General features: G+C 39.2%; 1 protein-coding gene across 1 annotated transcript in view; it reads left to right on the forward strand.

Annotated features, from left to right (window-relative positions):
- The window catches only part of LOC135495072 (glypican-5-like), an 85,677-nt gene extending 71,052 nt beyond the window's left edge, over positions 1–14,625 (forward strand). Inside the window, exons 5-7 of the mRNA XM_064783488.1 lie at positions 6,011–6,137; positions 6,420–6,645; positions 6,989–14,625. Of these exons, the coding sequence (XP_064639558.1) occupies positions 6,011–6,137; positions 6,420–6,645; positions 6,989–7,173 (538 nt within the window). The 3' untranslated portion in view covers positions 7,174–14,625. The remainder of the gene's footprint in view (positions 1–6,010; positions 6,138–6,419; positions 6,646–6,988) is intronic.

Here is a 14,625-nt window from a genome sequence, read left to right on the forward strand (position 1 = left end):
TGCACTGGCAAGCTGGCTAATCTACAGCTTTGAGTAATGGCCCCTCATTTAGCTAAGCTTCGCCGGACGTCATAGAGAGGCAAAAGGTTCCCTGCAGCGGGAGTTGGTGTCGCTTTTGCTTTGCCATGTTTGATGCATATTTCAGAAAAATTGTTTCAGATTGGTTATAATCATGAAAGGGAGGGGCGACGGTGAGTGCTGGCGGTAAGCTCTTCAGACACTGCTTTGTCCAGTTGTATTGACAGTAATCTCACAAAATCTTCGTACATTTGACATTTCTGAGCCAAGATTTGTCTTTGAGGGATACTTGACTATAATTTGCGGTATGACGGATTTGGATATCAAAGTGTTCTCTGGGCTTACGATAAACGGTGATGTGATATTTGCCCGTCTGTCCCTCAATGGAGAAACGTGGACACAAATAAATTGGCAGTAATTGTAAAGATGACACCATTTTCCATCAAAGTATGTGCTCGGCGTGATAATTATGTCCAGGGCTAATGGTGACCATCTATTCCATCTCTGTATCGAAGTATTGGAAGGTTGGGTGCAGATCTGAATTGACCCTAATGACGGTGTTTAGGGCAATGTAGAGATTGAAGATGATGACAGTAATTCAGGGTCTCAGTGGACATGGTCATCAGAAATCGAAATATCAGCTGGTCGCGTCAGCTAGAGTATTTGCTGTGGGCGGATATGTTTAGCAATGCATCCTACTGGTGCCTCCTAAGTCGGGAAGGGATGTGGTCTCCCAACTCCTCTCCACACCCCTGGTTGTCGTTTGGAATCATGTCCAATATGAGGTTTGGCTTGCATCACATCAATAACGGTTCCCCAACCATACTACCAAAGACTTCCGCCACAATGGTTCTACCCAATACTCAAGAACACGACCGGATTACCGTAAACACACACTAGACATTGTAAGTATACACAAGGATGTAGGAACGGATGCTGTACGGCGCCTTGTCCGTCATCTTGGATATTCATCCTTCAGCCTGCGGGATAGATATCAACTTGATCACATGAATAATGGACACTTTGACGCTGTCCGTTATATTGATATGACTAGGGTGACACGCTGAAGGAAACAATGGGAGGGTTGGTGGATATGGTGGCCTAGTCGGGCCTGGAGGTGCATGGATGAGTTGAAGGTTGAGGTGGATGGAGGCAGAGTATCAACAATATGAGGGATATGATGGCAGCGGATGTCAGACCTCGTGGGGTAGAGTTGCAGGTGGATGTCGGTGGAGACAGTGGTGGCGAGGGGGGATGGGGGGAGGTGAACACAACCTGAGACCAGGGCATGTAGCCTGCATGAGATGCTGTGATAGAGAAGTCAGTTACTGAGATGAAACTGATGTCAATGCACTGATGACACTAGCATGCTACACTCTAATATCATGCAAGGAAAATTGTCCTTCCATGCAAGTTCTGGCGTGGTTGCATAAAAACATCAAAGAGGAAAGTTTAGCATGGCCATGTGTTTCGGCTTGCTGTCTTTTCAGCCAAAAACAAAAGTTTTCTTGCACTTCATATTCTGGGTTGACATGATGTGTGCGTCATCTTATTGTTTGCGATGAAAAATGTTGTAGATATTTTTGCCGAAGGCTTTGGGATGGGTGTTTGATGTGCACATCCAAATTCCATTCTGTACAGTTTGGTGGTAGATGACACCGTATTTAGACAGCGTATTTATGTATTTGTCAAATGCGATGGACTAACTGTCTGTCTAGATATCCTCCAGGCGTTCAGATGCCCGGAGGTTTTCTTGGAATATTGGCGGGAGAATTGTCAGTGTCTCCATTAAGGAAATGCCTGGTGTTTGTTTGGCAGAAACTTATTCGAAGAGATATTTTGACAGCGTGCACTTCTGTGTTCTGTGGGAAAACTATTTTGCGGGTGCTGTTGAATTCATTTCTTGGAATGAATATGTTTCTGTGCCTGCTGTGGATGAAATCCTATGTTATGATTTGGACTGCAGTCTTCATTCAGTCCTAAAACATAGCCCATCCCGGCTTGTGTGAAAAAAATAAGCATTGAATAAAAAATATCCACTCCCACGCAATAGACTGCTGATGGCAAAAATAAACAGTTATTTCAACCTCCTAATTAAGCTCATGGTGGAATTTTATAAATATTTCATTTGGCTGTCTTAATTAACTTGTGCAATCTATTTTCTCTCTGACAGGGGAATTAACTTTCCACGATTTTGATAATGAGTCCGCAAAGGAATTAAAACGTTCCTCGGCGATTTACATTTTTTGTAACGGAAACTAAGAATGCAGCTGCGTTGTTGTCGAGTTGAGTTAAAATATGAATAGAGCGTAATGAAGAATTCATTATTGTTGATGAATGCTGGTCCTTTGGGGGTGTGGTGCACTAGGGTGGGAATGCTAGAGTACATTGGCTGAATTCAAGCCTGTGACTTGAATAGTCATCAGTTGGGTCAGACCGGTTGATAGATTACCACGAAATCAAAGCTAGATTATGACGTCGTGACTATCATACTACTCCGTGTTGCCAACTTGTTGTCTTTCCAAATTGAACATGTTGCACGGCTTCGAGTGATCATGTGCATGATATCTGGCTCTAATTGAACATCAAGAACCGATCTTAGATCAGTGAAGCTAGAGTAGACAGTTTGCGACTGACACCTTACTCCAGTGAGCACGCAATTTCTCTTTGTAACACTATCAAAGCAATTTAAAAAACACTCCGAATGCGTCATCCCCTTCACAATGAATGCACGCTTTGTACGTAAAATGTACAGCGAAGTCATATCAAGTTAACTTGAATAGACTATCGGCGTCAATGAGGGGGTCGATATGCAGGATCCCAACTTGCTATTGTTCCGACACATTGACATTTTTTTCTCCTCTGTGAGCTCTCAAACATCAAGGGGACATCTTCTATACTGGTATCATCTTAGTCTTTTAATCAGCTCGTCGACTGTGTACCAATGATGCTTCATTGTGTTAGACAAACACAAGAGCCTTTGGCAGTTTCTTCAATATTCCTTCATATTCAAGAACACTGGTGGCACTTTTTAGCAAAGAATATGTATTTCTCTTGCATTTGTGAAACCCTTTGTCATTGTTTGTGTTGGCATAGTATTTTCTGGCAAGCTTTTATGTAATCTAATTGACATCACCGTATTGTCCCTGTATACCTTAAGGTCTGTCCTCGGGAAGGTCAACTGAACTTGGTGTCTGTCCGATCGGTCATTAACCTTATATGTAACATTTTACGAACATCAGCACAACCCAGACTGATAAATGAGGCAGAGTTAATCTCCCATCTCCGCTCTGACACTCGGCTATTGTTATACCTTATATGACAAGATAATCCGTCATCTCCACGGAGAGTTTTTAATCGTTCTTGCAACATTAGGTATCTGGCTATCTTTTGTAGATGACTCAGAACTCGTTTTCATGTTCTCGATACGCTAGTCTGCCCCTGAACCTTCAGTATTGAGCACTGCTAGCTATTTTATGAACATTTGTGACGAGACACAAAAATATTAATTTGCATTGATCACGATACTGCAGCTGACAGATTTGGCGAGAAAAATTAGAATATTATATTCGTTAATTTATTGTGTCTCGGTCTGCCTGTCATGTCGATAATCTGGATGTGCAACTGCATAAAATTTGGTCATCATAAAATGCAGATCTTACATCAGTGTTCCTCGTAGCGAAAACCGGCCAAGTCGAGCAGTGAAAAAATGATTAATGTTTCCTTGGTAACACTGCAGGTGGCGTCATTAAAAATGTCCAGGTTATGAGGTTTGTGTGGCTTTTGGTGGAAGTTGTGGAAGTTGAACGAATCGTCAATGTCGGATGTTGGGTGATTTCTCGATTGTGGATATCGGGGCGAGGAGCCCTTGTTGCCTCATGGCCCAGACTCTCTGCCCGTGGTCAAAATATCCCTGGTTCTAATCTCACAGTTGACATCAGACTTCAGGCAGAAAAAGGTTTCTGGAACGTGCATTTCACAGTCACAAGATTAAAAATGATATACAGAATCATTTCAACTAGAAAAACATTGGATGTCAAGAAAACACTAAATGGAGCGAAAAAATGTCAGAATTTTTTTTTGAAATGTGCATATCACGATTGTTGGCAAATGATGAACAAAACTGTTACTTGTACCACAAAATAACATTCAAAAAACTTGGGATGAGAAAAAATGTGCAAAGCCACAATATTGTGTGCAATCATTTCCACGCGACACATGACATTTGTCATTTCAAAATGAGGCTGAAAAGAACATACCGGTATCCATTACCTGATTGCCTCGTCTTTAAAAAGTTTGTCATCTTCGGAGATTACACGTTGTTGTCGTTGCTATTCTGGGCGTCGAATCGCGTTTTTCGTGTCGACATTATTATCTAGGGTTACAAGAGGAAAGAATGGCAGAAGTGGAGCTTTATGGATCACACGCTTTAAAAAGGGGGGGACGTTTGTTCACTTTGTGGCCAATCGTCTACTCAAATTTTCAGTGTTTTCATAGGTCCTTTTCACTGCTATTGACATGAAAGGGTTAATGTAATTTAGAAGTCATGATCGTTAATTGACACAGAAGTAATTAGTTCCGGACATGAAGAAAAAGCTGTGTCTAGTTTTGCAATATAATAACTTCGATTATCTCCTGGAACGAACCAGGAATTTGTTCCTAGGTCAACGAGTACTGACTGGAATTTGATAGAAGACTCTGAAATTGTTTATCATTAAACATATTCGTACTCTGAAAATCGTCATCATACTGTATTTGTCTGCAATAAGCTCAAGATAAGTTGGTGAATCATCAAAGGAATCAATAAAGAACAAATCTCCAAAAAATGATTTTAAACAATTTCAAGAAAATATATCAATGAGTTGACTCTCAGCCCCTCCTTGATTTGAAAATCTCTCTTCTGAACATTTCAAAAAACCAATAGACCTATAATAATCCAAGCGAGGATTAATCCCTAATCCACTTTTAGCATTGACTTCCAATAATTACTAGCTATTTATATCAATAAACGTCTAATTTTGGGAACATGTTCTTATTAGAAATCTTTGAAAATTCTTTGAAACAAGCAATGACGGAATCGACTAGATGTTTTTAGCTGTTTATCAGATGTACACGCTCCTCTTTATAATTCTGCAGCAAGTTCACATGATCTGGCATCGTGAGCCGCTACGATCATCTCAGATCTCAACACAAAAGAGTTCCTGTTACAAAAAGAATGATTTTGCGCTTTGTCAGTTCCTGTGATGTCATTGCCGGCAGTTCAGAGAAAATTCTGAGTGTTTAATACCTCTCCTTTCACCTTAACGTCATGACTAATGACCGACTGTCACCTAAATAGCCCACCAGTGGATGAACTCGAAATATTCACTGCGAGATGGCTGTCGCTATTCCATCAAAAGCTGCTTCTCACTCTGTTGAAAGTTTTAAAGTAGTTTCCATGGCTGAATGGAGGTGGCAGCACCGCATTGCTAGTTAGTTTTGTTTCCATGGCTGAATGGAGATGGCAGCACCGCATTGCTAGTTAGTTTTGTTTCCATGGCTGAATGGAGATGGCAGCACCGCATTGCAAGTTATTTTTAAGTTTGAGCAAATTTATCATTCAGTGAATTATTGAATTATTTTCATATTACCATAATTTTCAGACTATTTGTGTTACTGTCTATCTGTTCTATCTCACGGAACCATTAAAAAAAACAACTTGTGGAGTTGCTATTTTTAGCTCGAGTGCAGAGCAGTGTGAGTGTGAAACGACATTCCTCACCATCATAATTAACTGGCACCCTTTGATGAAGAAAAAGGTCAATAAAGACGCTTATCATATCGATGAAATATGGCCTGGTACCTATCTTCTTCTTTCTTCATTCTTTTCCAGTTTTTTGAAGATGATGTAAACTGTGTCAACCCACAATGTCCTTCTCCACCATAAAATTCACCTGCCATTTATAAAATTTGAAATCCATACTCAATTTCCGTTTCCCTTTTGTCTTTGCAGTTATAGGAAGAATGTGACTGAGCTTACCCTAGAGGCCCAACTCAACCACAACCCCGAGATGCACGTCTCCAGGAAGGGTGACAGGACATTGGTTGCTCTACAGGAGAAACTGACTCACACAACCAAGGTTAGTTCAGCACAATACACAGTAAAATGTCTCTATAAGGAACTCTTCTGGTGATTGACTTATTATGTCCTATAGGGAGGTGTCCTATTAATAGAAGTCAATTGTACAGATATGATCCATTTGGAACCAAAATCACTGTCCCTGATCGAGAAGGTGTCCTGCTAACAGGGTTTCCTGAGAATTGGCAACGTACATGTACCTTTAGACAAAGTAATGTTGGATTAGCTGACTATAATTTCCAATTTTGAGATCAAAATGTTGAACTTGGCCATCTTTTTTCAGCGTCTTATGAAGTCCAAGAAACAAGACAATAAACAGGATGACGGGACGTACGTGATCAGTTTCAACTACGGCGAATCTGGCGATGGATCAAACCAGAAAAAAGGTCGCAAAGACGATGGTGGGAAAGGCGATGATGAGGATTATGATTATTCTGGCTCCGGTAGCGGGAGTGGTGATGGAATGTATAGAATGCCCAACGGCGGTCGAGGAGGAACATACCCAATTGGTAGGTTACCATTCAGGTCGTGTAGGTTTGGAGAAAACATGACTGAAGTCCTGATGGCAAATTGGTTCAAATGATCATAGAGATACAGAGTAACAAATGGTGTACCACTGGGATGTGAGACAGTTGGTATGTGACTGTGATGTTATGATTCAGTTTTCCAGAAGAACTCGAAATAGACCAAATGCCCGAATGACGTAATTCCAGTCTCCATTGGAAAAGCATTCCTTCATCTTTCAAGTCCGTCTGTTCCGCTACCGTTTCTAGACGCCTGCAACTTCTCTCGTCTCATCTGATTAATAATTTGTTGATGTCGATTAAATATTCTGCTGTTTCTCTCTTTCAGATGATAACAGCGAAAACGGCTTCACTATTGATGATCCAAAGAGAGAATACGAGAATCGACACACTAATTCTGGCAAAAAACCAAAATCGGATTCGAGTAAACGCGACAGTGCTGCCACCACCAGTCATTTTAACGCGATGTTGTTGATAACGTCAATTTCTATAGTTCTGTGGTTGAACGGATGAAATGTTATGACGATTAAACATGTAAATAGACAATAGAGACTGGAGGTAAAGATTGAGTGGGATTTTCCCACCAACCGTCGCCAAACTCGTATGCTTTTCAATAACCGTATATGTTTCTTTCTCGCTTCTTCGGCGGCGGTTTGTGGGAAAATCTGGAATGTGGAGAAAAGAAGCGCATCTGAGCAAAAATGCAAGATCTTTCGTGCTCTGAAATAGCCATCCGATTTTATATGATCGTCAGTGTTGTTACCATGGTTACAGATATACAGACATTGTGATTGGACGATTAATTAGGGGGAAATAATTAACGATTTGGGGTTGTATAATCATGTGGCTGGCGATACAGTCTTCTTCTTCTTTATATTTATAGGGGGCGTACTAATCGTTGTTGAAAAAACGACAGAACTTATGTTGTAAACCAAAGGATGGGTAGTTGTTGGATAAAAATATGTAACTATCATAAAATATTAATGAATTTGTATATGAAATCATTCAAATCAACATAGGTGTAATAGAGTTACAACAGCATGTGTTCAAATTCATCTCAGATCATCGCAATTAGCATTTTTACACAGGAAGTATATTTTCGTTTCACCCTGTAGGGCTATACTTGAGAATTCTATCATGCTTTTAATCAATCTCTAAATTCTACTTCTTCATTCTAATAATTTGATAAAAGAAAGGATTTCATAAAAAGTTTCTGTAAATGATTTCAAGGACAGCCAACCATGCACCCAGTGCAAGGATGCATACTTTTTGGGACGACCTGTAGAACGTTGATATGTGTTGCATATATGAAAACATCGATGTATTTCACGAACTTCAATACGCGGGTGACACGATGAATATATTATGATGTTGACACGTGGATGTATTCAGTTGTAACATTTTAGATGTGAACTTGGTGTGAACATTTCTTGGGTGTAATCATCATACATGTACATTACATGTCTAGGTCAGCATGAGGTTTCATGTTCAAACACGCATACACGCCTGCATGAGGTTTTATCTATCTGAGAGGTTGGTGTGAGTGATGTTGTGGCAGGAGTAAGTTCAACTTAGCTGTCTCATCATTCACTTTTTTTTACGTGATTCCAAATTTTACCAGTTTTAGGCCAACAAAGATACGATTAAAGAGAAAAGAAGTTCCAAAATGAATTGTGTCGAAATCAAAATCCGAATCGGAGAGATTAGCAAAATAGTTTGTTGGTTATGTTTCAAACCTTAACTTCTCGTCAATTCTGAAGACCTATGATATCACCATTGAATCACTCTTCAGTCTTTCCTGCTTTGTTTCAATCTAGACAGCCGTAATCCCTTGTGCAAATTGTAACTGTCACTCTGTGCATTTATATGGGGCAATTTTGACAAATCTAGGTTGAAATCAACTCGACTCTGTATCATTGCTTGAACAACCTATTACACCTAAAGTACAAAAATGGATTATTCCCGCGTTAAAGGTGAGAATTCATTTCGGACTAGCCCATTCTGTGCTTTAGGTGTGATAGGTTGATATTTTAACATCATCACGTGCACATGTTGGAATCTTTTTTATGATGTCTGAGGTCTTAATATACATGTAGTCATAACAATTGTTTTATAATAATGATAATGATATTAATGTATTCACATATAGTGCGTAGTGCCGACACAGATGTAAAGTGTTAATCAATATTGGGTACATTGGGGTTCTGTAAAACCTTGGATTATAATTGGGGGGGGGGGGGGATGTTATCAAAAGTTCTGGCTCTGACGTGTTACAATTTATGAAATGTACATCGTGATTTGAACAGACATGGTTGTGTAGACTATTGTTGGTGAGAGGGCTCGAGTTTGTCCTGCCCTCTTGTCAGAAGGACGGACTTGAGGACCGAAGGCAGGTTGTCCGAAGTTAATGTTGGAAAGATTGTCCAATCGTTTTCATGGGCATGTCTGTACTTTCACTGCAATCGATGTGAGTTTCAACAACATTTTCATCACAAATCTAGACTTGCTCGTTCATCTAGAATTTGTGACTCTTGTTTTGAATTCAGGGATGCGTTAGGACGCGTCAGTTCGGTCGTAATATCGTGACGTAAATATACACTCATTGTGCTTAAGTTTGTATTAGATTCAAGACGATGTTTCTGTCTGCCAAGGACGAAATCTATTAATCTAGGCTAGTACTGATCCTAGTTCAATGGAGTGAGGGTCGCCCCCTCAGTCTTGGGGATGTACAGAAGATACAATATACCGTATGTACTTAGAGTATCATGATCACAAAGCATGCCAAGTTACGATTTTCTTTCCCAAATTGGAAAGAAGTTTTTAAAAGTCACAAAACTTTTGAAGGATTATACCTTTACAAAAAGAACAAAATTCTTCCGTAAATTTCCAAGACTGAGATTCCGAGAATACTGAAAGATTCCCTCACTCTTATTCTGTCCATTTTATGCATGCGCCGGAGAAAATTAACGAGTTTTCACCACATTTTATCAATTATTTATTGCTGTTTAAGCCCGGCTTGGGTTGCGGTTGGCAAATTTGCCAATAGATGGAGCTTATATGGAAAGCCTGGCAAAGCTGTTGTAGTGTGGTTAGTTCTGCATTCAGTCTATAGATGGTGCTGTGGAATATTATCAACATTGGACTCGTGGAGACATGGGGAAGATTGCTCTCGATTGGCAGATTCATTTCCAAAATTGTTCAATTCTATTGACTACTGCTAGTCAGTTATGGAAACTCACTTATATCGCCGCAGCAACAGCTGGTAACATCATGTTGCTATGGCAAATGAATATGGTGGCTATGGCAACAACAGGGTTGCTGTAGAAACACGCATTGTTTCCGTGGAAACTGAGTGAGATAAATACCTTTCCTCCTTGTGACTTAGACTCTGAGCAGTTTTCTCAAAAAAAACCTCCAGTGTGAATGTGCTCCGGTAAAAATGAATTGAAGGGTCGGTATTGCCCATCGTACACAATCAAATGTCTGGTCCGGTTTTCTGAACATGCTCATTCAGGTCCTACATGTGGGCAGTAATATTCAAGCCTTATGCCCTGAACCAGTATTTTCAGAAAGTTGAGTGAAAAACTTGAAGTGCGTAATGAAATTTTATTCTCTGTAACAAAAATTTGCTTTTGTGCTGTGGGCAGATGATTGTTTTCCTTCCTGAGCACACACAAACGCAATACCAAATGTTGTTGACAATTATTGTGTATTTGTTTATTTTTTCTAGACCATGGTTAGTTTGCATCAATTTTTTTGGCGCCAGTACCCCTCGTCTGTATGAATTGTAAATGTGGAGCAGGCATTTTCCAAGCGGCGACAAGGTTTTCTCAAAATGTGGCGAAATTGCAGCTGAGACTCCTTTGGGAAAATTTCATATTTGGACAATTTCTGTATCTTGGGGAGTCGGTCCGGAATCTGTGAAATACTTGAGGTTAAAAGTCAAATTTGCTCCATTTTGAAGTGTTGATAATTTCTTCAAATTTGGTGCCGAAAAGTGACAATTTCCTTTTAATAATTTCGTCTTAACAAATTCACCGAGATTGCACCACTGTGACATAGTTTACTGATGGAATGATCTGGGGAAGCCACCTGGTGACCTCTAGAAGAAGCTTGTCTTCGGACTTATTTGCAATGTGTTGATTCAAAAATATCATGCTTCTGTAAACAGCAAAACTAATTTTTCCTATGTGAGATTTAATGTCATTCTGACGCTACGTTTCGCTTTACTTTCAAAAAGATCTCGAAAAAATTCTTCAAAATTTTTACAAATGATGAAGCTATTTTTTGCAATAGTTGTTGAAAACGTTGTCGCCCCTCATCTAGTTTTGTACATAGAGTTAAACCTAGCGATGATAGCAAACTGTACAAAGCCTTAGTCTAGTTGATTCATGTACGTTTTAGCGGGTTGCCGTGGCGACGTGACTGCCACCTGGTGGGAATATGATGTATTAAGAAATCAATAGTGTCATGTATTGTTCTGTATGTGATGGTTCAGTTTCTTATTATAAATATTGTCGACTTTTGAGTTGTTAAACGGAGAGGCGTTGTAGTATTTTGGTTTGTAATGCGGGCAACAGTTTCTGCCCAAAATTTTAGTTGAACTGGATTTGTAAAGTCAGCTTACAGTTGCTGTTTTAACTTCATCAGATTTTTTGTTTTAAGTGCATCAGATTTTTAATCACGATATGATTCTTTGTCTGTAAGCAAGGACCACAACCCATTATGTTTAATTCTTTTAAGAAAACCCAATCGCTGCAATGATTTCAATTATAATTGTAGAAATTTTACAGTTCTTCAATCGAATCTGAAAATTCTCTCACCCTTAATCGGTGCATTAATGAGATTTTATGTTTTGTTGTCCAACTCTATTACTCTGGTAATTTGCCAGTTTTCCACTTTTCATACATTTACAACTTTGGGTTTACGAATCAATCCTTAGAGAGTAATACATCAAGTAATACATTAAGTCATTGATTAAGTAATGGAGTATTACTCTCTCCAATTCTTACGTAAAACATCCCCAACTCCAAACTTATGGACTTGTCCTATAAGACAAACAGCCAGTTCCTCTCTGGACCAGTCCACTTTAACAGGGGGGTATGGTACTCTTAATAAGAGATTAGCAACCTTTCATTGACAGAAAAACAGTACTTACTTAAATTCTACTCAAGTACAGTCCGTTGCCTGACATCTTGTGCAACCCTTAAAATATACTGTGATATTATTACAGAGGCTACAATTGGAAATCACCTCACGTTACTCAAGAATTCGTTGTCAACATATTTGTTTTCCTTGGCACCGTCTCTTGTCGCCACCTAGGATGTTAACGGCAAAATGATGACCTCATGTCAGTACAACAGCAGTGTGGTCGCATACCAAATGTCATAGCGTATTTTCGTTATGGGTGTTATCTGTCTTTCACTGTTGTCACATGATCGTTTTGCCATCCAGTATGGCGGCACGACACAACATTATGATCCTTTGATACAGCCCTAATTAACTATGACCATGACCTTTTTTTTAAAAGACACCATAATGGACAAGTCTAATTATCTGCTGAGGCGATTTGGTAAAACGTTTCTCCATCTTGGTAGGATTACACTCTATAGTAACACCACTTCCGTTAAAATTTCCACTTTCCAAAAATGCCCTCTTATATATTATCATGTCGAGGTTGTTCTCGTCGGGAATCAAAGTATTTGATTTTACCCGCCGACAATCTGGTGTAGTGTTTACTCCTTCGTGTTGACAATTTGGTGCCCAAGTTTATCGTGTGTTTGACGGTGCCGAAGTAGAGTTTGTTTCTGAATTATCAGTCGAGGCCTATTTCATCAGTTTGCTGTATTTCAAAGGTAATATGTAATAATCAAATGTCACCAATATCTATGAGGCGAGTATTTTATAAGCCTTCTCCCCAAGTTTTTTTTGCTTCTTTAAACAAATCACGCAGAAAAACGTACTTATAAAAATCATGTTGAGATTAAATGTTTGAAAATGGACAGGTAATTTTATATGAATTTAGAAAATTTGACAATTAAATTTATGTCTAGTTGTTATGTTAGCCCTATCTGTGGTGACCATATTCTTTGTCAATATTTATTGAACTTTAAAGCACTGAGGGTTGCATTAGAACATTGCGAAAGAAAAAAGTCTGTCAAAAGACAATATTTTTCCACACTGCTCCTAATTGAGGATATCTAATTTAATTGACATTTTAATTGAAATTTCCTGTTGACCTGTCAATCATTGTGGTGACACTTAAAACAAACCCTCAGTCTTTAATTATATTGGTAAAGTGGCCTTAATGTTAATTAAAATCTAGAAACATCAAATTTGAAATGGGTGACCTCTTGGTGTCTGCCCAGTTTATTGATTCGAGGGTCATTTTTGTAATGTTTTGAAGGTCACTTTGGGATATCAAGCATACTCATTACGGCAAAGAACAAACTTCGAAATCGCTTCATTTATTTTTAAAACTGCTTTGGTTTCAATTCGTTCCTGCACAAACACTAGATGTAAACTATGTATGAATATGAGTCATAAATTTACAAGCAACTTCATAATCCTTTCAATTTATTTTGCGAAATTATGAAATTTTGTGATACACCAATTACAATATATGGATATTCCAAAATGCTTATCATTGTGAAAGGTCGTTGGAATGCTTTAGTGATGGACACTAGCTGCAGCTGTGTTTGGTTGTCAGTGCGGCTTGTTGCAATGGTGACTGATGTTACCATGGTTACAGAAATGGTTGCTATGGCAAAATGTGTGTTGCCATAGAGTGTCTATAAGGAGATCAGGTACATCGTTTTTCTTCGAAACTTGAACAGTTAACGTTACACACTTTTCACATCTTTCAAATTTTTGGCGTCCCATTAACGCATGAAGTTTGTATTTCTAGAAAAGTTGTACCTGCACCTAGTGGCCATGGGATATATATTTTCACCACTCCAGACAAGCCAGGGGGTGGTGTCCTATTTCACTAACTCCGCAAAGCATGTCGACTGGTTAAGATACAATGTTATATAACGTATTAACTGCGTAGCATTTATGTGGATAGGCGATTTCATCTCGGCTAGAGCAGCCCAGCCACCGAGGGGCGCTTTATTTGGGGAGGGTCTTAGTTAATTCAGCGGGTCCTGAATTCAGTTACTCGATGTTTATTTATTGTGCAAATGAAGAGTGGGATGTGACCGAGAGGGTTGGAGTGATCACTTTGAGACGAATGCTGAGAAATGAGAAGAAAACATTGCTTAAGTAAGGCAGCACACAGGTGACTAAGTTGTGCTTGACATTGATACATGTATGAGGACAGCAATGCCCAGATAATCACTTTTTTGCACCTCGATTTCAGTCGCCTGTATGTGCTAAACTAAAAGCATTTCAAATCATACTAATACAAGGTTAAGTTGGTAAACTCTCTGCATTTGCTTCTTTCAAACCAAAGTGATCCTTAGTTCTCTCAGCTTGTCCATATCTGTGTTTGAACAAATGCTGTGTTTCACCCTTAGTGTGCTCGACAGTCCTCTACCATTCGTTGCCTAAGGCTAACTCGGGGTGCAGGAAATCCAGGCACACCAAGGCTGAGACTTATCATTTTGCATGTTTGTGTTCGAGCACATTACGGAGTACTGCAATACACATCTTTGTTAACTTCTCTCAAGAGTGGTGTGGTGCAATTCTCAGCCGAGATCAAATTTGGTAGTTAATTTGTTGATATTTTGCAGAAAACACAAATCATTTCTGCTGTGGAAACATCCTCGTACCTAGGAAACTCAAAACGTCTTCAATCTACGTGTTCAGGATGTAACTGGCCGTCCAATGGCAATGGTTTCTATGCGTTTCTTTGGTAACCATGATGTTTCCATAGCAACTAGAAGTATCTTGGATTGTAACCATACCATTGAAGTCTCATGTGTGAATTTGAAAGGAACAATAAAAATTACTCTTCTTGAAAAA

The sequence above is a fragment of the Lineus longissimus genome, chromosome 10 (genome assembly GCF_910592395.1).
Source record: "Lineus longissimus chromosome 10, tnLinLong1.2, whole genome shotgun sequence".
Classification (NCBI taxonomy): domain Eukaryota; kingdom Metazoa; phylum Nemertea; class Pilidiophora; order Heteronemertea; family Lineidae; genus Lineus; species Lineus longissimus.